This window comes from Ictidomys tridecemlineatus, chromosome 6 (genome assembly GCF_052094955.1).
Source record: "Ictidomys tridecemlineatus isolate mIctTri1 chromosome 6, mIctTri1.hap1, whole genome shotgun sequence".
Lineage (NCBI taxonomy): Eukaryota > Metazoa > Chordata > Mammalia > Rodentia > Sciuridae > Ictidomys > Ictidomys tridecemlineatus.
In genome coordinates this window covers 172,678,489-172,703,361 of record NC_135482.1, presented here as the reverse complement: position 1 = coordinate 172,703,361, position 24,873 = coordinate 172,678,489, and the positions used below count along the sequence as shown (strand labels likewise).

Genomic DNA, 24,873 nt, shown 5'->3' with positions numbered 1-24,873 from the left:
TATTTTAATAAGACTGAAATTCTTTTTCCTAAATATTTCTTGGCTAATTGCATTTCTTTGAGGAAAGCCTGTTATTTTTCTTATGAGGGCCTCAGAGAATTTTTTTTTTTCTAATTGACTATAAGAATATTTTTAAAAGGCTAAACTCAGTTTGCCTTTTAAACATGTGTTTGACATTAATAAATATTAAGTTATATATTAAGTTATTTGCTCTCTTTTGGCCTTTGATATCATATTAGCTAGTTCTGCTTTTTACATTAAAATCTATAATTAGTCTTGAAATTATTTTTGTACAAGGTAGACATAGAGATCCAACCTTTTTTTAAAGGTACATGAGAGCTTGCTATTAAAAATATGGAAAAAAAATTAGATTGAAAATTTTTATTTGGAGTAAAGATAATGAAAATAGAATAATTAGGGAAAATGATGAAAAAGAAAACACCCTCAGGAACATACTCTTAAAAGATAAATTTAAGAGATTATTATAAGGGTGATAGATACACTTGATTCCTAACTTGATATTAAATTTGAGTATATGGTATTTTTGAAGAAACATTTATCTGGTAAATATGGAACACTGAATAATTAAATCTTATTTGTTTTTTGTGTTATTCGATCTGGCATTTTGTTACTTGATTTTGTTGAAAGAACAAATACCCATCAGTTGTGATTGATTATTTTAGGTAATTAATTGTCAATTCCATTACGTGTTTATTTTGAAGGTAACATAGGCCTGTTTTTAGAAGAAAACTTGAAAGCATTAAGTTTCCCTTTTGATCTATAGCAGCTCTTTTTTTTTTTAAATGTTCTTATGAGGTTTTATTGTATCTGTTACATAGATATTTTTATACCTTTTAGTAGGAGGCCTGTGCTTTCTGGCTCTTAACAACTGTGCTTAACACACTGTATCTAAGTGCTTGATGTTGCCTTTTATTTTATTTTAGCATATTTGGATTAATAATTTTAGATAATTATTAAAGGAGCAAATCTAATAATGTTAACATTTGGACCTCATTTGAATGGATATGGAAAATAACTTTTTTTTTTCTACTTTGCAACAGTGGGGGTATATTAGGATTAAACTGAAGGGTGTTTTACCATTGAATGTTCTACATCTCCAGCCTTTTTAGTTTTTCATTTTGAGACAGGAAGGATCTTGCTAAACTTCCCAGGTTGTCCTTGAACTTGCAGTCCTCCCAAGTAGTTGGGATTACAGGTGTGTACCATCACGCCCAGCAGAGAAGCTCTTTGAAAATGCAGCAGCCAAATAGTTGATTGTTTTACAACAATGTTTGAAAAACCACTCTAACAAGTTTGTATGGGGCACATGTATATATAATACTGAGGAAGTTTTCTTAGATATTGCTCTTGAATGACTTGTGATTTTTGTATACTTTAGTGCTCTTATTAAGCAAGTGAACAAATCAATAGATGGAACAGCAGATGATGAAGATGAGGGTGTTCCTACTGATCAAGCTATCAGGGCAGGTTTGGAACTGCTTAAGGTAAATATTTTTTTTAAATCAAGTGCCTAATAGATAAATGTTACTTGTTATTGAGGTTTGCCTCTAAAGTTTATATTATGTAAAATAAAATTTTCTGTTTGTTTTAGATAATTTAGAATTTGCATATTCTAATTTGTAATTGAATGTTTTTAGGTTTAAATTCTATTATCTACCTCAGTATTAATACATTAAAATAAGGAGTATAATTTAAGATATCATTAGTAAGCAAAGCAGGTGCTAATAGTTTTGTAGAATGAACCAAATTCTTCCTGAAACTCTATTGCATTTCTTATTTTGTTAGATAAAACATACTGCTGACTTTTACTGATTATATCAGTATCAGTTCATGGCTAAAAACATAAAATTCTAAAGAAAACATTCATAAGCCCTTCATACATAAACATTCATGTTTTTTGTTTCCTTTCACTTTTTTAAAAAAATGCAATTTATATAGTTGAAATTAGATCAAATATTGAATGTTGTATCTTTTTATAAAGTATAAGCATTTTTGTAGTGTTTTTTAAAAATATGAATGTCAAAAAGCAGATCTGAATTTTAGCTGTTTACTAGCTCTGTGTTTTGGAGCATATTTACTTGTGTATGTTTCCTCTTTAATAATAATAACAATATCTCACAGGCAACTAAATTAAGTTGTGTACATGAATTTCTTAGCACAGTTCTTGGCTTGTAGTAAAACTTAATAGCAAACATTTTCTTTTTAGACAGTGATCAGATTAGGGAGTATCAGTGATAACTATTCCTTGTTGGATATTTAGATTTTTCTAATTTTATTCTTATAAATATTAGTACTTAAGATGAATTTATTAAGATCTTTTGGAAAATAGGAGGGCATTACTGGTTTGAAAAGAATGGTCAATTTTCAAAATGCTTGGAGAAGAATATATATATATTTTTGTGTGTACATATACATTCAATGGGTGTGTGTGTGTGTGTGTGCGCGTGCGTGCGCACGCATGTGTATGAAATTTGATTTTATCCCTGTGGTTACACAGTTTTCTCAGGATCATTTTCTTTTTTTCCCCCAGTGCCTTCTTTATAATCTAATATAGTTTATGTTAGGATCTATTTTTTGTTTTACTTCTGTTTCATGCTTCTTTCAGTGTAATTACTATGTTGATTTGGTTATTGTTACTTTATAATATCTTTTACTATCACCAGAGTTTTTACCCTTTCCCTAAATTACTTTTTTCAAAATGTTCTTAGCTATTCTCTTCTAATTCCTTTATTTAGAAATAAAGATACTTCACCGGATTCTTTTTTATGTCCCTTTTTTTCCTACCCTCATCACCACACCCAAATAATCCTACACAGTAATCAAAATCAAGTTTGACTAGAATTATGTTAACATACTATTTAATTTTAGAAGAAATTATTTTTACATGTAATGCAGACTTCATGAAGATTTCTATTATATATCATATGTTTATCATTTTATTTATAGTGCTTTCAGTTTCTTGTTAGCATAATTATTTTTGTATTGACTTGATTTGTACTATATCTGATATTTAGTATTTTGGATTTGCATTATAAGGATGAAAAAAGGTTTTACACATGATATTTATGACTCATTTTCTAGGTCCTCTCATTTACGCATCCTATCTCATTTCATTCTGCTGAAACATTTGAATCACTTCTGGCTTGTCTGAAAATGGATGATGAAAAAGTAGCAGAAGCTGCACTACAAATTTTCAAAAACACAGGAAGCAAAATTGAAGAGGATTTCCCACACATCAGATCGTGAGTTGAACTTATTTTGATAAATGTTTTGGGCACATTGTTGCTGAAGTAATAATTAGAATCTTTTAAAGTTTTTTGGGAAATCTTGGGGAAAGATTGTCAGGTTACCTTATTCTATGCTGTTCAATGGAAATTATCCTTTCCTGGGAGAAAGCACTGATTGATATTTTAGAAGAGTAATGAAAAAGGAAGGTAAACATGCCACATCTTTATGAAGCATTAGTTTTACTTAAAAGATTTTGATGAACAGAATTTTATAGTAAGTCTGTCCCTGGCATATTATAGCATGGGATAAACAATTCACTTGATTTAAAGTAGAGGGAGAAATTTCAGCAGGACTCTTTATTTTCTTCTGTGATTAAGTGTACTACTGGATCAAAATTTTCATAAGCTATGTTTTACTTGACATAGGGGTATAGAGAAGCATCAAATACTCATCTTAATAGCAGTATAATATTTTCTGTATTCTAGTATTTCTAAGAAGTAGAATTTGAGTTGTTATTCGAGGGCTAATAGTAGTTTTCATTGTTCAAGATTCTGTAATAGCCCAAAAGAGTAAGTGTTCAATTTTTCTGTGTTACTTCTTATTTTTCTATACATGCCTCATGTTTTTGGAGATAAGTTTTGACAGGTGGTCCTGATATTGCCACAGTCATCAGTGGTTGGTTTTACCTCTTCCTCATCGGTTCTGGCTTAGCCACTGTTCTAGTTAGTTGTGGTTGGGATAGCATGCTTCTTCATGCAGAAGAATTGCCTATTGCCTTTTTCCTCATGAAGACTTTTGGCGCAGGTAGCTCTTAAGAGTGAGTTATAAATTTTATTATTCCTTTCCAGAAACTGCTGATAAATAGGACAAAGGCATTATTTAAATAGTAATTGAAATATACCAAAATTTTCTAATAATAGTCTCTGTGGTAAGAAGGAGAAATCTTATTGTTTGGAACTGCCTTATTAATTTCTAAGTGAGTTCAGAGTGTAAGTTTTTCTGTGGAATGGCATGATGGCTCTTGTAGATAGATCAGAGACCCCCACTACCATCGTCGTATGTACATTTACGGAATACCTACATAATATACTGTCTCATATGAATTTTATAATAATTCAGTGAAGTATGATTATTATCCTAATCTTCCAAGTGAGGAGTCTAATGTTCAATGAGGCAATTGGTTCTGGGTCATATAACTAACAAGAGCAGGGGCATGACTACATTTATGTTCGTTGTCTCCATGCCTACAAAAACATAACCATTATGGTACAGTTCCTTTTTAAAAAATATCTTTTTAGATATTGATGGACCTTTATTTTATTAATTTATTTATATTCAGTGCTGAGAATCGAACCCAGTGCCTCATACATGCTAGGCAAATGCTCTACAACAGATTCACAACTCTGTCGGTGGGGGGTCTGGGGCTTCCTTTCTTATTCTTTGAACAAGTTTTATTTGACTTATTCATTGGGGGTTTATATTATCTTTATTCTAGATTGTCTTTCCTAGTATCCTTTGTGTTTTAAAGAAACATTGTTTGACTTTGGCACAACGCCACACTCCTGTAATCCCAGTGAATTAGAAAGCTGAGGCAGTAGAACTGCAAGTGTGAGGCCACCTCTGCAACTTAGTGAGGCCCTAAGCAACTTAGTGAGATCTTCTCTTAAAAAAAGGACTAGGAATGTAGCTCAGTGGTAAAGTGCCTCTAGGATCAATCCCCAGTGCTCACAAAAAAATCCCCAACAAAACAGAAAACATTGATGTATTTTTAAGAGAACTAAAAGAACAAGGTTGAAAGGTTGACATTTTAAAATACTCAAGGGCATTTTAAAATGTGCTGCTTTAATATGGAATTGAAACACTTAAAATAACTTGGTTTATATGCTGAGTATATTTGAAATGTCTCTCATGAAGAGAATTAACTGATACTGAATACTTGCTGTGTATTTACACTATTCTCAGTAATTTATTGTATATGCCTTCCAGGAGATAAAATATGAACATTTTGTGTTTTAAATTATTAAATTGGTAGTTAATGTTGAGGAAAAATGATGAATATGTGAATGTTCATTAAATTTTCTTCTCTTGAATTGACCAAAATAATTAAAAAGAACCAGAGGAAAATATAATTAAGTAGAATGTACCACAAAGAACTGGCACCAGGTATGCCATTTAGACTAAATTAAATAATACATATCCCTAAATCAGGTATATAAGGCATTTATAGTAGGTATCTTCTTATTTGGTAATTTAGAGGGGAGACTATAAGGTAGAGATAGGCTTTGAGAGCAATAAGGAAAACCTGGTTTCACCTGTAATATTAATACAGGAGAGGCATTGTAATAATTTTTTCTTAGGCCAGTCTGTTGTTCTTAGTTGGAAAAATAAAGATCCAAGGTTCAATAAGAAGGGAACTTTTGGGGCTGGGGATGTGGCTCAAGAGATAGCACGCTCGCCTGGCATGCGTGCGGCCCGGTTTCGATCTTCAGCAGCACATACAAAGATGTTGTGTCCGCTGATAACTAAAAAGTAAATATTAAAATTCTCTCTCTCTCTTTCTCTCTCTCTCTCTCTCTCTCTCTCTTAAAAAAAAAAGAGAAGGGAACTATGAAGGAAATATTTAACTATTAACAGGAAAAGAGAAAATTATGTGCTTTAATGGATGGTGAATTATGATGTTCTCTTCTGACTCAGCTTTTCTCTCAGGAGTTTAAATCACCCCAAAGTAGGAAAACTAAGAGTCCTTTTATAGCCCATATTCCAAATGGAACTGATTGTCATCTTTTTAAGGCAATTTTTTTTTTCGTACTGAGATTGAAGCCAGGAGCACTTTAACACTGAGCTACACCTGCAGCTATACCTTTTTATTTTTTATTTTGAGACAGTCTCTCACTGAGTTGCTGAGAGTGTTAAGTTGCTGAGGCTGGCCTTGAACTTGCCATCTTCCTTCTATTTCAGCTGAGTTGCCAGGATTCCTTGTCCTTTTTAACGAATTTTGGGGAGAAATTACACAAGAGACAAGATTCACTACTTACAGTCCTGACTTCCTTTCCTGTGCTACTTAGCTGATTAAGTCACTATAGCTGGAGTAGGAGTATTAGTATTAATTTATTTTTCCTGGTACTGAGAATCAAACCCAGGACCTCACACATGTGAGGGAAGTGCTCTACCACTGACCTATGTCCTTACTCTTTGATGTTAAATTTTAAAAGATGTATTCAGTGTCTAGTCTGCAGAGAGACACTTTCGTTTAAAATGTCACAGCCAGAAACAATTTCCTTACTCCCAAAATAATTAACAGAATACAAATTAGCTAACAAAATCTTTGTAAATATTTTGGCATTCATGAAATTGTTGATAAATAAGTACTATTTAGAAAATTGAGTTTTTCAAGATAAAAAGAAAATTGTAGTTGCTTTAAACTGCCAAGAAAGTTAAACAACTAATGTCATTTGGGGGAAAAAAGAGGGAGAACAAAAATAAGATAATAAAGGGAAAGAAGCAAAGGTTAAGAAGAACTAAAATATGTTTACATTATATAATTTTATAACTAGCATAGAATAGAATAAACAATATAGAAAAAGTGGGGCATGAGGAAGTTGTATAGAATGTGGAGAAAATGGTCAGAAAATGAAGGCAGTTAAAGAGAATGAATTGCAGTTAGTGAAAAACCATTATTTGTTTTTCTGGAGAAGAAAGCTGAGTAATGGGAAATGAAAATATTCAAGAAAATAGCAATAACAACAACAATAATGGTAATAATAAACTTCTTAGAATTAATCTGGAGATCAGGTACTTGTATTTTAAGAAAATAACCTGGTACAATTTACTGAATTATGGGAGTGGGTTCCCAGAAATGAGACATAAAGAAAAAAAAAAGATAATGTACAGCAAAAGGAAATGAGACTGAATTCTTTTCAACTAATAATTTAACACCTGGAGAGTTTTGAAGAAAAAGGAATATAACTAAAGAATTCCCTTGCCATCCTAAGTTGTGTGTAAGTAAAGGCAAATGAAAAGCATCTTCAAGTATTGAGGGCTCTGAAAATGTATTTTCCTTTTTTATTATGAGATCACTTCTTCTATCCACTTGTATGCCTTTCTCATTGGAATTTGTTTGCATATGCCATTAAATTTGCCATTTATTTTCTTCTTATTTCTATATGTCCTACGTAAATACTCTTGAATGTTTACTTTCAAACATGGCTATGAAAATTCATTTGGAAAACTGCATTATCTTTTTTTTTTTCATTTTAAAGGATAATGCTAAGAAGTAAAATTGCCTTAAGAGGGGGAAGAAAAAACCTAATAGAGTATAATTATAAAAGAAATTGAGAAAATTTATTCTCTAATAAAAGCACTAAGAAAAGGAGGGGGGAGGGAGAGAGAGATTGAGAGATTGATTTCATTTTAAATCTGTGAGAAATCAGGAATTCTGATTCTTTTTAATTGTTCAGAATATGGGATTAAAAAAAGAAAAGAACTCAATTCTTTAAAGCATGGATGCTAAAACTGAATGAAATACATTTTCCTAAAAGAAAGCTAAGACAAATCTTAGTAATGATTTCTATGTAAGTGAAATTTTAGCAAATAGAATTTTACTGTAGTAAAATAAGAGTATATTGTGGCCAGATATAGTTTATTCTAGGAATACCAAGAGGATTGGTATTATTAAGCTTCATATTCATGTTTATAATTTATTATATAAATAGGAAAAAGGGGATACCATAAATCATTTTGATAGATGCTGAAAGTGCTTCTGATTTAAAAATAAGAATCAGTCTACTACTAACTGAATTTAATTTTATAGGAATAAATATAACATAATGAATATTTCTCAAACCAGTACAGTGCAGTACAGTAAAACATTAGAAATATTTCCCATAAAATCAGGAACAAGATAAGAAACAACACCATCCCTGTGATTATTTAACAATGTTTTTGAATATTAGCCAGTGTAATTGCATAAGAAAATAAGAGGAACAAGTATTGGAAAGTCAAAAACAAAACTAATAATTTTTCTTGGAAAATCCAGGAGAATAAACTGAAAAATTACTAGAAACAGGGTAGCCAAAACAAATATGTTAAAATCCAAAACTTTTCTTATATATCACTAACTATATATCACCATTTAGAAAACATAGTGAAGCATTAGAAAACCTAATAGTAAAGCGTACAAAAAATTTGCAAATCTTTAATGGTAGATGAGGAGTATAATATTTAATATTATAAATAACATTGGTCAGGAAAAATTAGGTTGCCCTATAGATAACTAGGAAGCTGTTTTCAAAAGAAAAACGAATCTAGTCTGTTTTCCTTGATTTTTACATATATTCAAGTGAATCCCAGCTAAAGTCTTAATGTGTCTAAGATTTTAAATACACAAAATGAATACTAAAATATTAATATGGTTCTATAGTTTTGTTTCTTGGGGAGGGGACACTAATATGAAGTCATAAATCAAGTATTAATGGATGGGATTTAAAAAAATTTTTTTTATTAAAAATATTTATGGATCCCCTAGTGGAGGGTATTGAAAATGAACTGAATGGGCTCTCTGCCCTTATTGTTTAATGTTGTGTATGGAAGAACTACTATTCAGATAAAAGCCAAAATCTTAAAACGATGTTGAAGTGATGTGCTGGAAAACTATTTTCAATATGTATAACTTTTAAAAGCTTAATTTCTCCAATTTATAAAAACTCTTAATGAAGGAATAACAAACAAGTCTCACAGTGGAATATTAGCAAATGGAAGAACAGAAAATTTTTTCAGCCTTCCAAGTCATGAAAATGTGTTTGTAAACAAGAAAATACAAATAAAAACAATTGAATTATATATCCAGCTTTAGCTAGTATTCTAGTGATGTTGTCCTTACTGGAATGGGAATATATATTGATACAGCCATTCTGAGTTGGGAACGTGGGTAATGCATTCAGTCGTAAAATGTGTGTAGTCTTTGCCCTGCAGTTTCACTTTTAGGAACTTATCCTGGAGATAATTTGAAAAGATACCACATAATCATTATGTGGGCCAAAATCCTCTCAGACAGAGAGAAACTATACTAGATATTTTAAACAAAAATAAATTAACACAGGTGTGTGGAGGATGAAAGATCAAAAAATTGCACTGATAACCCAGAGGTAAGAATTGCTGTAAGTAGCTGCTATGCTGGTGTGGGAAGAAATGGTGTTCAGAGGTGGAGGAGCTGTGTCAGTATTGCCCACCTGCCTGCAAGGTGTGATAGGCCTGAGAGCAGTAAAGTTATTACTCAGAAGGCCTAAAGAAGCTCTAATGTCTCTTTGGAGGAAGCCAGCTCTCCAAGTAGTCTGGGAAATGTGGATTTATATCTCCAGAGTCTCAGAGCAGTTTATAAGGGGATAGATTTAAAGTTCAGAGACAGTGTGTAAATAACTGCTAGCTCAGGAATATTTATGGTATTGTTGAGTTTAACTCTAAATGTTCATGAGTATAAGATTGGTTATATTAGTTACATTAGTTTTGGTGTAGTTATATACTAAAGAGCTATTTGGCTGTCAAGAAGTATCTGACAATGAGAAGGTTAATATTAAGCAAAATTCATCATAGAAAGGTCTATACAACATTGTTAGGTGAAAGATGTTTCTAAATTGTGTATTTTATGTTCTTATTTATTTAATAATATGTTTATGCATTAATAATATATCTAGAGAAATTTAAAAAGCATGTTCCAAAAAGTGTTGGATATTATTTCAGAATATTGGGATTTGGGGGGATTTTTCTTCATGCTTTTAATGTATTTTTCAGTTTTCTTTTTTTGAGTTTTCTACATGTATGATTATCATCAGGAAAAATATTTTTTTAATTTGTGGAAAGAAAACTAATTAAGGAATAAGGAATTTCTTCTAATAGGAAAAAGAGAAGGTAGAGGTAGCTGCTTTATTTACTTTCCATTTACTTCTAAGGTCTGCTGAGTACTTCAGAATTCATGAAATTATTTTTTCTTCCTTATGTTCATTGTTTTGTTTTCTGTAAATGATTATGCAAAACATTGTACCCAGTTAGAGTTTCACATAATCAACTTAAAAAATCCCAGATACAGTTGTTTATTACTTATGTGATCTTATGATTTTTTTTCTTTGTTACTGAGAAAAGATATTGATGTTTATATTATTGAATTAGATTCATCTTGGGTCTTATCTGGAGAATTTGGTTGACTAAATTAACCACAGAACAATAATGTTTAATGTCTGGAATGTTTTTGGTATTTTGTTTGGTTACTAAGTATCAACAGATGCAAATATCTATTGATACTTGGTAACCAGTGGTGATATTCTCATTGTCTTACCCTCTTCACTAAATAGTTGAATACTTTCATAAAAAGGAACTCCTAATCTATGTTTTGATTTTCAGTGTTGCATTTGTTTAGGAAAGGCAGGGTAAATATTTTAGTCTTTTATTTTATTTAATAGTGTTAAAAAACTAATGTTCTCCAAAGATGACCAGAGTGTTGGTTTTTAAAGAATGTGTCATTTTAAACTCATGAATTTACAGATACTTGTATTTCAGTCAGTTCCAATGAACACGTTGATTGATGCCCACATTGTTCTAGTCATAACCCTGGGAGTTTTTTCAAGTTGGCCCTGGGTCCCTTTGAACAATCCAGTAGTCTTTATAATTTCTTTACTGTCTCTTCTAATTTCTTTACTATTTGGTATGACAGGATATTCCAGGCCTATCTAGTACATGTCTAGCCTGAACCTATAATTGGCTATTTTCCCAAGGAGCCCAGGTTCCTTTTCATGGGAATAGCATTAAAAAATCAGAAAGTGAGTCCTATGGGCACTAATTGCTAATATGTATGACATGGTTCTGGGAAAATTCATAAGACATAGTTCGCAAAATTTTTTGAAAGGTAAAATGCACTGTGTGTTTATCCTGATTCTTGTATTTCAAATTTAACACTGTAGGCTTTCTACTGAACCTCATCAATTTTGTTTTTCTTTTTCCTGTGTGAAGATGGCATAGGATAAAACTGTGTATTTTATGTTCTTATTTATTTAATAATACTTATTTATTTAATACTAACTCTTGCTTTATCCCATATTCTACTCATACCAGTCTCAGTATAGCAATAGCACCACCAATTTAATCCCTAAAAATGTTTGTTTACTTGTTAGGTAGTTCTCTTTGTATGTGGGGTATATCACATTAGACATCTGTAGTTAAATTTCTTTCTGTGCTTTAAAGTTACTTGGAATAATACTTTTTTGGGTAGTTAAGCCATTACATGGATACTCATTGCATTCATATTTATTTATTTATTTTTGGGGTACCAGGGATTTAACCCAGGCCAAGCCACATTCCCAGCCCTTTTTTTAAATTTTAATTTTGAGTTGGGTTTTTGCTAAGTTGGTGAGGCTGGTTTGAACTTGTAATCCTCTTGCCTCAGCGCCTGATTCCTTGGAATTACAGATGTGTACCACTGCACCTGGCTCATTTTATTTTTTAAGACGTTGCTCTTTTAAATTTTAACTTTATTTTTATATTATGTGAAGTAATTCAGTGTTGATAAAAATCTAAAAGAAGCAAAATGTAGTCTAGGAAGTCTACTATCCCTTAACTTTCCTTTCTATTTCTTTCCTATAGATGAAAATATGTATTCACATACCCCTTTTGATAAATTATAACATACACCATACACAGTTCTACCTTTCTTTTCTTTAGTTACATATATTGGAGGTGGTTCCATATTTAAATATAGAGATCCTCATTTGTTTTGTGGATATATTTTTATTTATTTAACCATTTTCTTATTTGTGGACATTTGGATTGTTTCAGGTATTATAAATAATCCTATAATGTTCCTTTTGCATACATCCTTTGTTGTTTTTGACAGTTATCTTTGAGAGTGGTTGCAAAAAGTCAAAGAGTAAAATGCATATATGATTATGCTAGATATTACTATATCCCATTCATAGTGATTATATATTGTACATCTTCACTAGCACTGTGCCTGATTCTCAACATACTATTGTTATGAAATGTATCTCTTTTTTAACTTTGGTCATCTTCCTTATTCTGCTAATCTTTGAGAATAGTATAGCCATTGCTACTTTCTTTTGTATTAGTGTTTGTTATGGCATATTATTTTCTATTTTTTAAAAACTCTTTTAGTTCTTCCTGGGACTTGATATTTAAAGTGGGTGGGGTTCTTACAAATATCTTAATTGGGGCTTTGCTACTGTTGTTGTTGTTGTTGTTACTTATGTTTCTTTGTTATTAACTTGGTTGTTTTTGGTCCAGTTTGACAATGGTCTTTCAGTTAGACTATTTAGACCAATTGCATTTAATATAATTATTGATATGGTCAGTTTTGAGACAGGGTCTTGCTAAGTTGCCTAGGGCCTCAGTAATTTGCTGAGGAAGGCTTTGCATTTTCCAGCCTTCTGCCTTGGATTCCTGAGTTGCTGGGATTACAGGTGTGAGCCGCCAAACCTGACCTTATTTCATTTTTATTGTGTCTGTTGCTACATCCTTAATTCACATATCTTTTCTTCTGCAGCATATAATTGGCTTTTAATCACATTCATGTATTTTTCATTTAAAATATTGTGTTTTTTATGTTTATTTTTAATTCCATTTTGGTCTCATATTTTATTTCTATCCTTATTTCTATCTTGGGCATATGGAACATATTTCTTTGAACATATTTATAAGATATGTCTTAATGTCTTTGTAATTCCATATTTGTGTCACTTCTAAGTCTGTTTCTGTTGATTAATTTTCCTCTTGGTTATTCGTGTTCTTTATGCTGTTGGTGGTAGAAATGAGTTACCAGAACTGACTGTGTTGAGGAAAATTTTCTTTTTTTTTAATTACTTTTTACAGATTATAATTATTAACATGTTATATATAAATTAATGGGATTCACTGTAATATTTTCATACATATACATACTGTGCATTGATTATTTTAACCCACCATTCTGTTGTCTACCTCTGTTCCCATTTCTCTTCCCGGGGGCTAAGAGTTCTTTTTCAGCTTTCAAGTCTCTTTGGGATAGGGGAGATTTTCTGTCCTACTGCATTCCTACATTATTTTCCTTGTCTTGGGTAACTTTTTCTCATATATATCATGGATCATTTTACAGCCAAAAATTGGGCATACCCCTCTGTGGATTCCTAGTACTCACACTGTCTTCTTTTGTAGCTTCCTGTTCTTTGATAGTTTACCCTTGAAGTCAGAGCTGCCGCCTTCTACCTGAATTTCAATCTCTTTCTCAATTCCGTCTTTATTTGAGTTACTCCTTTAAAAAAATATATTGTTGTTATTATTTCGATACAGAGGATTGAACTGAGGGGCAGTTTACCACTATGCTATACCTCCAGCTCTTTCTATTTTTCATTTTTTTTGAATTTTAATGTTTATTTTTTAGTTTTCGGTGGACACAACGTCTTTGTTCGTATGCGGTGCTGAGGATCGAACCCGGGCAGCGCTACCGCTTGAGCCACATCCCCAGCCCTATATTTTTCATTTTAAGACTGGTTCTACTGGGTTACAGAGATTGCCTTCAACTTGCCTTCCTCCTGCTTCAGCCTCCTGAGTAGCTAGGATTATACATGTGGGCCACTGTGCCTGGCTTTGGTTACTTCTTGTACTGTGGCTTGGGAATTGTCTCCGAGGATTAAGCTGGGGAAGATGTAATAATTGTTTGCCATCTTTTAAGACCTGTTGCCTATTGTCTAGTGCCTGAAACCTTTAACATATTTAGTTTTCTGGCTAAGTCAAGGGAATAAATCCAGTTTCATTTACATCATCTGCAGCAGACGATTCTCTTGGTGTACTTTTAATTTCCTTGCTTATTTTTGATTAGAGTGAAAGTAAACATTTTTTTCATATATTTCAAGGTAATATTGTCTTTCTTTAACACATTTTTTTTTGAATTTTGTTTTAGTTGTAGATGGACCCAGTACATTTATTTTATTTACTTATTTTATGTGGTCCTGAGGACTGAACCCAGTGTCTCACACATGCCAGTCAGGTGCTCTACCATTGAGCCACAGCTCCCAGCCCTAATATTGTCTTTTGATGATCTTTGTACCTTTTCATGTCCAGCCCATTTTTCTATGGTATTATTGGTCTTTTCATTTTCTATTTTTGGACAGCTTTTTATGTTACGAATAGCAACTCTTTTTCCATATAATATGAAATATTAACGTTCCTGTTCAGTTTTTTGTTTGCCTTTTAATTGTACTTTGTATTGGTATCTTGTGAGACTCTACTCTTTTTTTTTAAAGAGAGTGAGAGGAGAGAGAGAGAGAGAGAGAAATTTTTAATATTTTTTTTAGTTCTCGGTGGACACAACATCTTTGTTGGTATGTGGTGCTGAGGATCGAACCCGGGTCACACGCATGCCAGGCGAGCGCTACCGCTTGAGCCACATCCCCAGCCCGAGACTCTACTCTTTAACTGTGATGAGTTATTGTATCTCTGAATTCTTCATATTGGTTTGGTATTGGGCAATGAGAAAGATTGCTTTTACCGTGTGATGTTTGCATAATAGTTAAGAGCACCGTCTTTATTCAATCTTCATTGTAAGGTTTTGAGTGGTAGAATGATGTGATACATGGGTGTTCTTCCAGGTAGCTACATGACTTCGCTCCTCATCTCCCTTAGAATTCTGCTCAAGCATTAATTTATCAGAAGGGGCCTGTATTTAAAATTCTCTTTTACACTCCCCTCTTCACTTTTATCTTTCTCTCCTTTTCTTTTTTTTCCCTCTGTAGTAGTTATCACAATTTGATATAACACATTTATATTATCATTTGTCTTGTTTCTAAGATGCTGGTAGCATGAAGACAAGGATTTGGGGCCCTTAATAGTGCTCAACTCATAATACTGCTTAATGAGTATTGGTTAATCTGATTTCCCTTTGTGTAGGTTGTTCTGGCACAAAGAAAAAGATGAATAGGAAGAGGCAGACTTCAGAAAGAACACAACCTCCCATCACAGTGGTCTAGTTGTAAGGTGGCAGAAACTTTGTTAGAGTGATAGCAGTGAGAATAAAGAGAAAGGCATCATGGGAATGCCATTAGAAAGGAGTGGATTATCAGTCTTATAATTATCGAATAAAAATTTTAAAACAAAATACTTGTATTTGGTTTATATTGGTAATATAGACATTTGTAAGGCAAAATTATAGGCCATTGAAAGTGAGTCTGAATAGGTCTCAGTGGTTAGTTTTTGGTCTCACAAAGCTTAAACAAATATTAAAGTATCTGACATAAATCATACTAGTTTTTCTGGTTTATTGTTTTTCTTTGATTTTTATTTTTAGAGCATTGCTTCCTGTTTTACATCACAAATCTAAAAAAGGACCCCCTCGTCAAGCCAAATATGCCATTCATTGTATCCATGCGATATTTTCTAGTAAAGAGACCCAGTTTGCACAGATATTTGAGGTAATGAGATTTTTTTTTATTTCATACATCATTGCTAAAACGGAAATATTGATGACTTTTGCAGAATGTTTACATTATTTTGTACATTTTCAGAATTTAAATGAGGGAAAAATCAACATTGATAAATGATTAAAACATGAAAATTTCTGATTATTCAAATGTTTAACACTGATTCAGATTCAGAAATCAAATTATATAATACTTTTTGACATTGCTTTATATATTTGCATTTGGAGACTTATTATAGGGTAATTATATATCAAATTATAGTTACTGATAGTAGATAACAGATGAGTATTCTGTCAGTTTACAGGTTTAAAAATTTGAATTCTGTTTGAGGTACTGAGGGTATAGGGTTTGGAAATCAATATTAATTGGTATTTAAAGTAAGTAAGTTTATACTTTTATGACTAACCAAAGTATGTTTCAGATATAAAGTGTGTCTTTTCAGTATACATTTGTATTATTTTCTACACACTTTAAATTACTTGCACCTAAATATTTATTGCAGTCTTTTATAACTAAGGACTGTCTTTGAAACTTGTTATTGCAAATAAAAGTTATAAAAATCTGTAAAATCCGAATTTATAATTTTACTTTAGGAACTTTCAGTGAAGTCAAAACAATTTGGAAAACATGCCAATGGTATCTACTATAGATACTTGTAATCTCTTATTAAGTAGTTTTTATGCAATTTTGTCATATTTTCATGTATTGTGTTAAACTGTGAGAAGGAAGAAAAGTGCTCTCTTCATCTTCCAAACAACTTTTTATTTTTATGTTTTTTTTCTGTAGATTATAAATAATTTAATTTTTGTGCATGTGGATGTGGGTTTTTTTCCTATAGTTTGTTTTTGTGTATGAGAATGGCTTTAATAAATTCATATTGACCTATGAGAAACTTGTTTTTCTTTCTTTTCTCTCCCTTTTTTTCCCTTTTTAAAAAATTAGTTCTAATCAGTTATACATGACAGTAGAAAGTTCTTTGATTCATAATACACAAATGGAGCAGAATTTTTCAGTTCTCTGGTTGTACATGAGTTACAGTATTCAAGCAGTCATACATGTACCTAGGGTAATGATATCCGTCTCATTCCACCATCTTTCCTACCGCCTGCTTTTTCTTCTTTATCTCTTTTTTAATTTTTGTAATTGGCTCTTGAACCCAGGGACACTTAACCACTGAGCCACACCTCCAAGCCTTTTTTTTTTTTTTTTTTTTTTTTTGCTTTTTACAATTTTGAAGACAGGGTTTTGCCAAGTTGTTTAGAGCCTCACTTAGTTGCTGGGGCTGGCCTGGAAATTGCATTCCTCCTGCCTCAGCCTCCAGAGTTTCTGGGATTACAGGTGTGTGCCATTGCGCCTGGCTGCTTTTCTTGATTCATCTTTTTGTTTCATTGATGATGATGAGAGTAAGTTGTGCTTTTAGAGTACTTTTATTTTTTTAAATATTTTATCTGTTACTTAATTTCATCTGCACTAGAATCCCAACTGTATTCCTTTAACTGTAACGTTCAGGTTTTGGAGAAAATATTTTCTAGATATCTCTGGCCTTTTTTGTGGTTGCTGTTATTTCAGGATCTGACTGTTAATTTTGCTTTTCCAAACTCTTTATAATAAACTAATTGAAAAATTTATGCTATCATTATTTTGTTGACAGTATGAACAACAAATTGGCACTTAGCTAGGTGTACTTTGTAAGTACTAAGGGAGTTTATCAGGTGGCATGAGGTAAACTCACTTAAATACATTTTGGACTAAATTAAGCCTGTGTTGCCCTAATGTGTAGCAAAAAACCTCAGTTCCCTATTGCTTTTCAAGCTTGGAATTATTGATGTTCAGTGTCAGGTAATAGGGCACAAATGTTTCAGTAAAACACAACATTAAAATTTATGATAGATAACAAATTCACTTGCTTTCAAATTAGAAGATGGAAAAAGAATATGCAGTAAAAAGTCCACTACCCTTCTCTTCCTACCCACTTATTTAGTTATTTTCCCATATGCAGCCATTGTTATCTGTTACTAATGTCCTTTTCTAGAGATATTTTGTTTATATTGGAGAAGGAATATACAAGTATATACACAAAATACAATTTGGTCCCTGATTGTTTCGATTATTCCAGGGATAGCACTCTTCTGATTTTCCTAGTTTTATTAACAGTACCTTTTGGACATCATTCTGTAAGAGTAAGTGAAAGTTTTTTCATTCTTTTGTTTAGACAAAATGCATATTAATGGTTAGATTTCTTTTCAGAAAAACAAAAATCATTTTGTTATGGTGTTTAATAAAGACACCCAAAATTCGATTGACTATGGACATGGAAAGGCTTTTGTCTTGCTACTGAAAAGTCCTGTTGGACGTTTGGCCCGTTAATCAGTAGCTTACGAACAGACTCTTTCTGAATAGTGGCTTCTTCTTAAGTCCCATCAAATGCTCGGAATTAAATCAGCCACTGAGTACAGATAGACCCTGTGGAAATGACATCCTGCTATGCCTGCCTTAGTGCAGATGTGGCATACCTCACTTTCATTTCTATTCCCTTGACCAGAACTCACTCATATGTTCTCACCTAACTGCAGAGGAAGCTGCAAGTGGAATCATCTTATTGCCCAGGAAGTAGAAGCAAAGTGGACATTTGTGAGCCCTGACAGTCTCTAATATATTCATATAAATAACCATAAAATATATGCTACATAATAGGATTTTACAGGCTGAAATGTTTCTTTACCTACTTCTAAACTATGACTTGGGCAAAACTGAAAATGTTTAAACTTAATGTGTTCTAGACATAGATAATCCTATAGAAATCTAAACATAATCTTAAGTTACTACCTACACCAGGTATGTGCGTTGAAACTTTTGTAGTTTTTGAAATTCAAAGATGAAATATGTTAATTTTTATAATCTTTATTATATAGAGAGAGTTGAATATATTTTCCTCCCTTCATTTTCAGCCTCTGCATAAGAGCCTAGATCCAAGCAACCTGGAACATCTTATAACACCATTGGTTACTATTGGTCATATTGCTCTTCTTGCACCTGATCAGTTTGCTGCTCCTTTGAAATCTTTGGTAGCTACTTTCATTGTGAAAGATCTTCTCATGAATGATCGGGTAATTTATATTCTTTAGATTTGTGTTCTTCATTATGTTATCTGCTAAAATTTTATGCAGCAGAGTAATAAACTGATGGTAATGACATTTCCATTTGGCTGCCTTTATTTTAGGCTTTTTAGTTTTTATTAACTGTGCTCTATCTCCATTATAAGTAAAATAACATTGAAGCAGCTCTTTAGTTGAGCATAGGCATATCACCTGCAATATATATGTAATAAATGTATCACCTGATTCTATTCAGCTCTACAGGAGGTTAATTTTCATAAGGACATCTATTTTTAAAATGTACAGATTGACTAAACAGTTCACAGTTTGGTTGTCATGACTGTGGTTGTTCCTTTTCTTACATAAAGTTAAGAAAAAAAGAACCCTGGTAGAAAATTTTGGTAAAGAAAAGAAATAATGATTTTATTTGTCTTTGGTTTGTGTTTATTTGGGGCTTGATGCCCTGTAGTCACATGAAATTTTATGCTTACGTGTATATATGTATATTTAGATGTGTATACACATATAAATGACTTGTAGATAGCTATCAGTTTTGTATCTTCTGTACCCTCAGAACTGTATTAGGGTCTCTAGAGGATCAAAAGAAAAATGAACCTCTAAAAATACTTAAAATATGCATATTTTAAGTGCACATCTGCCACATGTGTTATATACATCATTATTCTGATCATCCCTTTAATACATCTTGATACTTTTAAATTATTAAGTTTAATACCTTGATACTTTTAAGCTGAGAGGTTATGGAAAAATAGTTTACAGAGATAATAACTGTTGTTGTATATATTAGATTTCTGATGATTTGTGGCTGTGTAAATCTAGTGGTCTAAATCTCTGTGATTTGGAGGCCAAGGGCCTATTTTAATTTCCATAGTCTACCAGTTTCTTTGCCTGTATTCTTGACCTGTCCCTATCATTTCCCCTGTGGAGAGTAGTGTGTGTGTTGGAGGAAGTGTATTTCCATCCTTTAGATAGTGTTTGCTAATCATGTGTTTAAAATTTTCTGTATCCTATATTCTTTTTCTTTTTTATGATCCTGGAGATTGAACCTAGGGACTCACACGTTAGCTCCATTGAGCTACATCCCTAGTCCTTTTTAATTTATTTTGAGACAAGGTCTCACCCGTTGCCCAGGCTGGCATGGAACTTTGGATCCTCCTGCCTCAGCCTCCTAAGTAGTTGGTATTACAGGTGTGTGCCACTGTGCCCTGCCTGTTTTATTTTCCTTAATTAAAAAGTTTAATTGAATTTATCAGAAAAGAACACATTTTATAATGGTGCTGCTTTTAAAATTACCACAAAGTTAACTTTGAACAAATAAGTTGCCCAGGTAATGAAATATACAAGTATATGACCAACACCCCTAAAACTCTTTTTCTTCCCTTTCCTGTCATTACCTCCTTGAAGGTAATGATTTTTACAATCACTTTTACCTGTTTTTAAACTCTTAATAGATGAAACTGTCAGAATAATTTTTTGCATTTTTTTCCTTGCTGGGGATTGAACCCAGGACCTCAAACACACTAGACAAGCCCTCTACCACTGAGTTACATCTGCAACTACACAGTAATTCATTATCTGACTTCCTTCATATAATATTATATTCTTGAGATCAGTTCATATTATTGCACATAGAAGTTGGTTCATTATCATTGCTGTATTGTATAGTAATGTTTGTACCATAATGTACCTGTTCTTTTGCCAGATATTTAGATGGTTTCCAGTGTTAAATGTTGAGGTTATTAATATTTGCTTAAGTATATTTTTGTGCCCTGATGTGTGCATTTCTTTTGGGGTGTGATTGCTGTGTCACAGGGTATTGTATAAGTTCAGATTTAATAGCTTTTGCCAAACTGTTTTTCAAAATGTACCAATTTTTTTTTTATCTGTAATGAATGAAAGTTCTAGTTGTACCATTTTTCTTTTCTATTAGATGTCTCATACTGTATCCATTTTATGAGCAAGTAATAGCATTTTATATATATGTATACACACACATGCACACACACAACTTATTTTCTTTATTTTTTTCCATAATTTTTATTGGTGCATTATAATTATACATAATGGTAGGATTCATTGTTATATATTCATAAATGCACATAATATAGCAATATAAATTGGCCAATATTGTTCCCAACTATATCTTCTTTCCCTCCCCTCTTACCTCACCCTGGTCCCTTTCATCTACTTTGCTGCTCTCCCTTTCATTTACATGAAATTTCCCCCTATTTTTTCTTTTCCTTTATGCTTTCTAGTTTCCACATAACAAAATGTATAACCCTTGACTTTCTAAGTTTGGTTTATTTTGCTTAACATAACCTTCCATCCTGTAGATGACATAATTTCATTCTTTATGGCTGAATAAAACTCCATTGTGTATGTATGTCAATTTTTTTTTATCCATTCATACATTGATAATACATGTAGGCCAGTTCTGTAGTTTGACAATTGTAAATTTTGCTGCTTTAAACATGGGTATGCAAGTGCTATAATATGATGACTTTTAATTCTTGAGAATAAATACTGAGAAGAGTGGTATACCTGGGTCAAATGGTGATTCCTTTCTTACTCTTTTGAGGTACTTCTATACTGATTTCCATAGTTGTTGTACTAATTTAAAATCCCACCAACATTGTAAAATAGTTCCTTTCTCTCTATATCTCTTTAGCATTTATTGTTGTTTGTAATCTTGATAGCTGCCATTTACTGGAGTGACATGAAATCTTAGTGTAGTTTTGATTTGCATTTTCCTAATTGCTAAAGATGCTGAACATTTTTCATGTGTGTGTTGGTCTTTTTTGTTTGTTTATGTTTTGTGGTACTAGGGATTAAACCTAGTGGTGATTTACTACTGTGCCACATTGCCAGTCCTTTTTATTTATTTAGCAACTTAGGAACTCACTAAGTTGCTGAAGCTGTCCTCAAACTTGCGATCCTCCTGCCTCAGCTTCCTGTTTCTAGAACTACAGATATGCATGGCACTGCCCAACTGTTTCTTCCTTTGAGAAGTGTGTGTAGTTCATTTGCCCATTTATTAATTGGGTTATTTGGGGTTTTTAATGTTAAATTTTCGATATTTTAAAATTTGATATTTTGGATATTTATCCTCTGTTAGAAGAGTAGCTGTCAAAGATTTTCTCCCATTCTGGAGATTTTTCTCTTCACGCTCTTGTTTCTTTCGCTGTGCAGAAGCTTTTTAATTTGATACCATCAAATTTATTAACTCTTGATGATATTTCCTGAATTTTAGGAGTCCTGTTGAGGAAGTTGTTGCCTGCACCTATATGTTGGAATGTTGATCCTATGTTTTCTTAATAGGAGTTGGATAGTTTCTGATCTTTTCCTGGGTCTTTGATCCATAGAGTTGACTTTGGTGGTGGGTAAGAGATAAGGATCTAGTCTCCTTATTCTACATATGGATAACCAGTTTTCCCAGCACCATTTGTTTAAAAAGGCTGACTTTCCTCCTGTGTTTTTTAGCACCTTTGTCAAGGATCAGATGGCTGTATTTATATGGTTTTGTCAGTGTGTCTTTTGTTGATCAGTTTTTATGTCAGTATCATGCAATTCTTGTTACTATAGCTCTGTAGTATAAATTTAAGTCAGGTATTGTGATGTATCCATTTTACTTTTTGGGCTTAGGATTGTTTTGGCTATTCTGTGTCTTTTATTCTTCCAAATTAAATTTATTTTTCTTCTTCCTTCTTTCTTTTCTTCCCTTCCCTTTCCTTTTTGGTACCAGGGATTTAACTTAGTGACACTTGACCATTGAGCCACATCTCCAGCCCTATTTTGTATTTTATTTAAAAGCAGGGTCTTACTGACTTGCTTAGCACCTCTCCATTGCTGAAGCTAGCTTTTAACTTGAGATCCTCCTGTGCTGCTGGGATTACAGGTGTGTGCTATCTTACTTGGCCTTCCAGATGAATTTTAGAACCCCCGCCCTCCCTTGTGTGAAGGATGTCATTGGTATTTTGATGGAGATTGCAGTGAATTGTTATGTTGATTTTTAACATTATAACTTATGCCTATCTATGAACATATGAGGTCTTCCTATCTTCTTATTTCTTCAGTTTCTTTCTTCAGTGTTCTGTAGTTTTCATTGGGGAGGTCTTTTATCTCTTTGGTTAGATTTATTCATAGATAATTTATTTTTTATTTTTTTTGAGGGTCTTGTGAATGGAATTGTTTTCTTGATTTCTTTCTTGGCAGATTCATTATTGGCATGTAGGAAAGCTATTGATTTTTGTACACTGCTACTTTGCTGCATTTGCTTATTAGCTCTATCAGTCTTCTGGTGGAGCGTTTTGGATCTTCTAAGTATAGCATCATATCTGCAAACAGAGATGATTTGACTTCTTCCTTTCCTGTTTTTTAGTCCCTTTTATTTACTTCTCTAATTTAACTGCTCTGCCTAGAATTTCTATTACTACATTGAATAGGAGTGCTGAGAGTCGACATCCTTGTCTTGTTCCAGATTTTAAAGGAAATGCTTCAGTTTTTCCCCATGCACTGTCTTTGGATTTGTCCTGTATGTCCTTTGTGATGTTGAGGTAGGTTCCTTCTGTTCCTAGTTTTTGAGTGTTTCTATCATGAATGAGTGCTGAATTTTGTCAGAGGTTTTCTCTGCCTCTACTGAGATAATTACCTGATTTTTATCCTTAATTCTATTTATGTGATGAATTACATTTATTGATTTGTAAATGTTAAACCATCCTTGCAACCCTGGGAAAAAACAAACCTAATCTTGTCATACAGTGTTTTTTTTTAAATATTTATTTTTCAGTTTTAGGTGGACACAATATCTTTATTTTACATTTCTGTGGTGCTGAGGATCGAACCCAGTGCCTCATACATAATAGGCGAGTGCTCTACCACTGAGCCACAACTCCAGCCCGATACAGTGTTCTTAATATGTGTTTTGCACATGATTTCCTAATGGTTTATTAAGGATTTTTGCATGTAATTTCATCAGGGGTATTGGTTTGTAGTTTTCTTTTCTTTATGTGTCCTTACCTGGTTTTGGTATGAGAGTGATATTGGCTTTATGGAATGAATTTGGAAGTGTCCCACCCTTTTCTGTTTCATGTAATAATTTGAGGAGCATTGGCATTGGTTCTCCTTTAAAGGTCTGGTAGAATTCAGCTGAGATTTCATCTGGTCCTGGGTTTTTCTTTGTTGGAAGGCTTTTTATTAATGCTTCTATCTCATTGCTAGTTATTGTCTGTTTAGATGTTGTGTCCTCTTGATTAGATTTTGTCGGGTCCTATGTTTAGTCTAGGTCATATATAAGGTCCATGGGTCTAGAAATGTATCTGTTTTTTCTGTGTTTTCCAGTTTATTGGACTGTAACTTCTCAAAATAGTCCCTCGTGATCCTCTGAATTTCTGTGATGTTTATGATGAGTTCTTCTTTTTCATCTCTAATTTTATTAACTTGGACTTCCTGTCTTTTGATTAGTTTGGCTAAGGGCTTATTAACCTTGTTTATCTTTTCAAAGAACTGACTTTATTTCTTTGATTCTTTGTATTATTTTTTAATTCTCAATTTCATTGATGTCAGCTCTGATCTTAATTATTTCTTTTATTGGTTTTGGAATTTGTTGTTTTTTTCCAAGGGTCTTGAGATGCATTATTAATATATTTGGGGTCTTTCTGATTTTCTTAGAGATGCTCATAGCTATAAAGTTTCCGTTAGAACTGCCCTTTTTACTGTCCCAGAGGTTCTGGTATGTTGTATTGCTGTTCTTGTTTGATTATACAAGTTTTTAAATTTGTCATTTGATTTTTTTCTATCACCATTCATCATGCAGAAGTCTGTTGTTCAATCTCCATGTGTTTATACAGATTCTCTAGTGATTTTTTGTTATTGGTTTCTAATTTTCATCCATTATGTTCAAGTAAGATGCAAAGAATTTTATTGACTTCTCTTTTTTGGGAGTGGGGTGTATTTTCTGAAAGTTGCTTTATGGCGTAAAATATGGTTTGCTTTGGAAAACATTCTAAGAGCGGCTGAGAAGAAAGTGTATTTGGCTATTGTTAATGAAATATTCTGTA

General features: G+C 32.5%; 1 protein-coding gene across 7 annotated transcripts in view; it reads left to right on the top strand.

The window, feature by feature from the left end:
- The window catches only part of Pds5b (PDS5 cohesin associated factor B), a 200,021-nt gene that overhangs the window by 120,994 nt on the left and 54,154 nt on the right, over positions 1-24,873 (top strand). For all 7 annotated transcript variants that reach the window (XM_078016128.1, XM_078016127.1, XM_078016129.1 and 4 more), the window contains exons 18-21: positions 1,400-1,505; positions 3,103-3,263; positions 15,569-15,692; positions 18,650-18,808. In XM_078016128.1, coding sequence (XP_077872254.1) covers positions 1,400-1,505; positions 3,103-3,263; positions 15,569-15,692; positions 18,650-18,808 — 550 coding nt within the window. The remainder of the gene's footprint in view (positions 1-1,399; positions 1,506-3,102; positions 3,264-15,568; positions 15,693-18,649; positions 18,809-24,873) is intronic.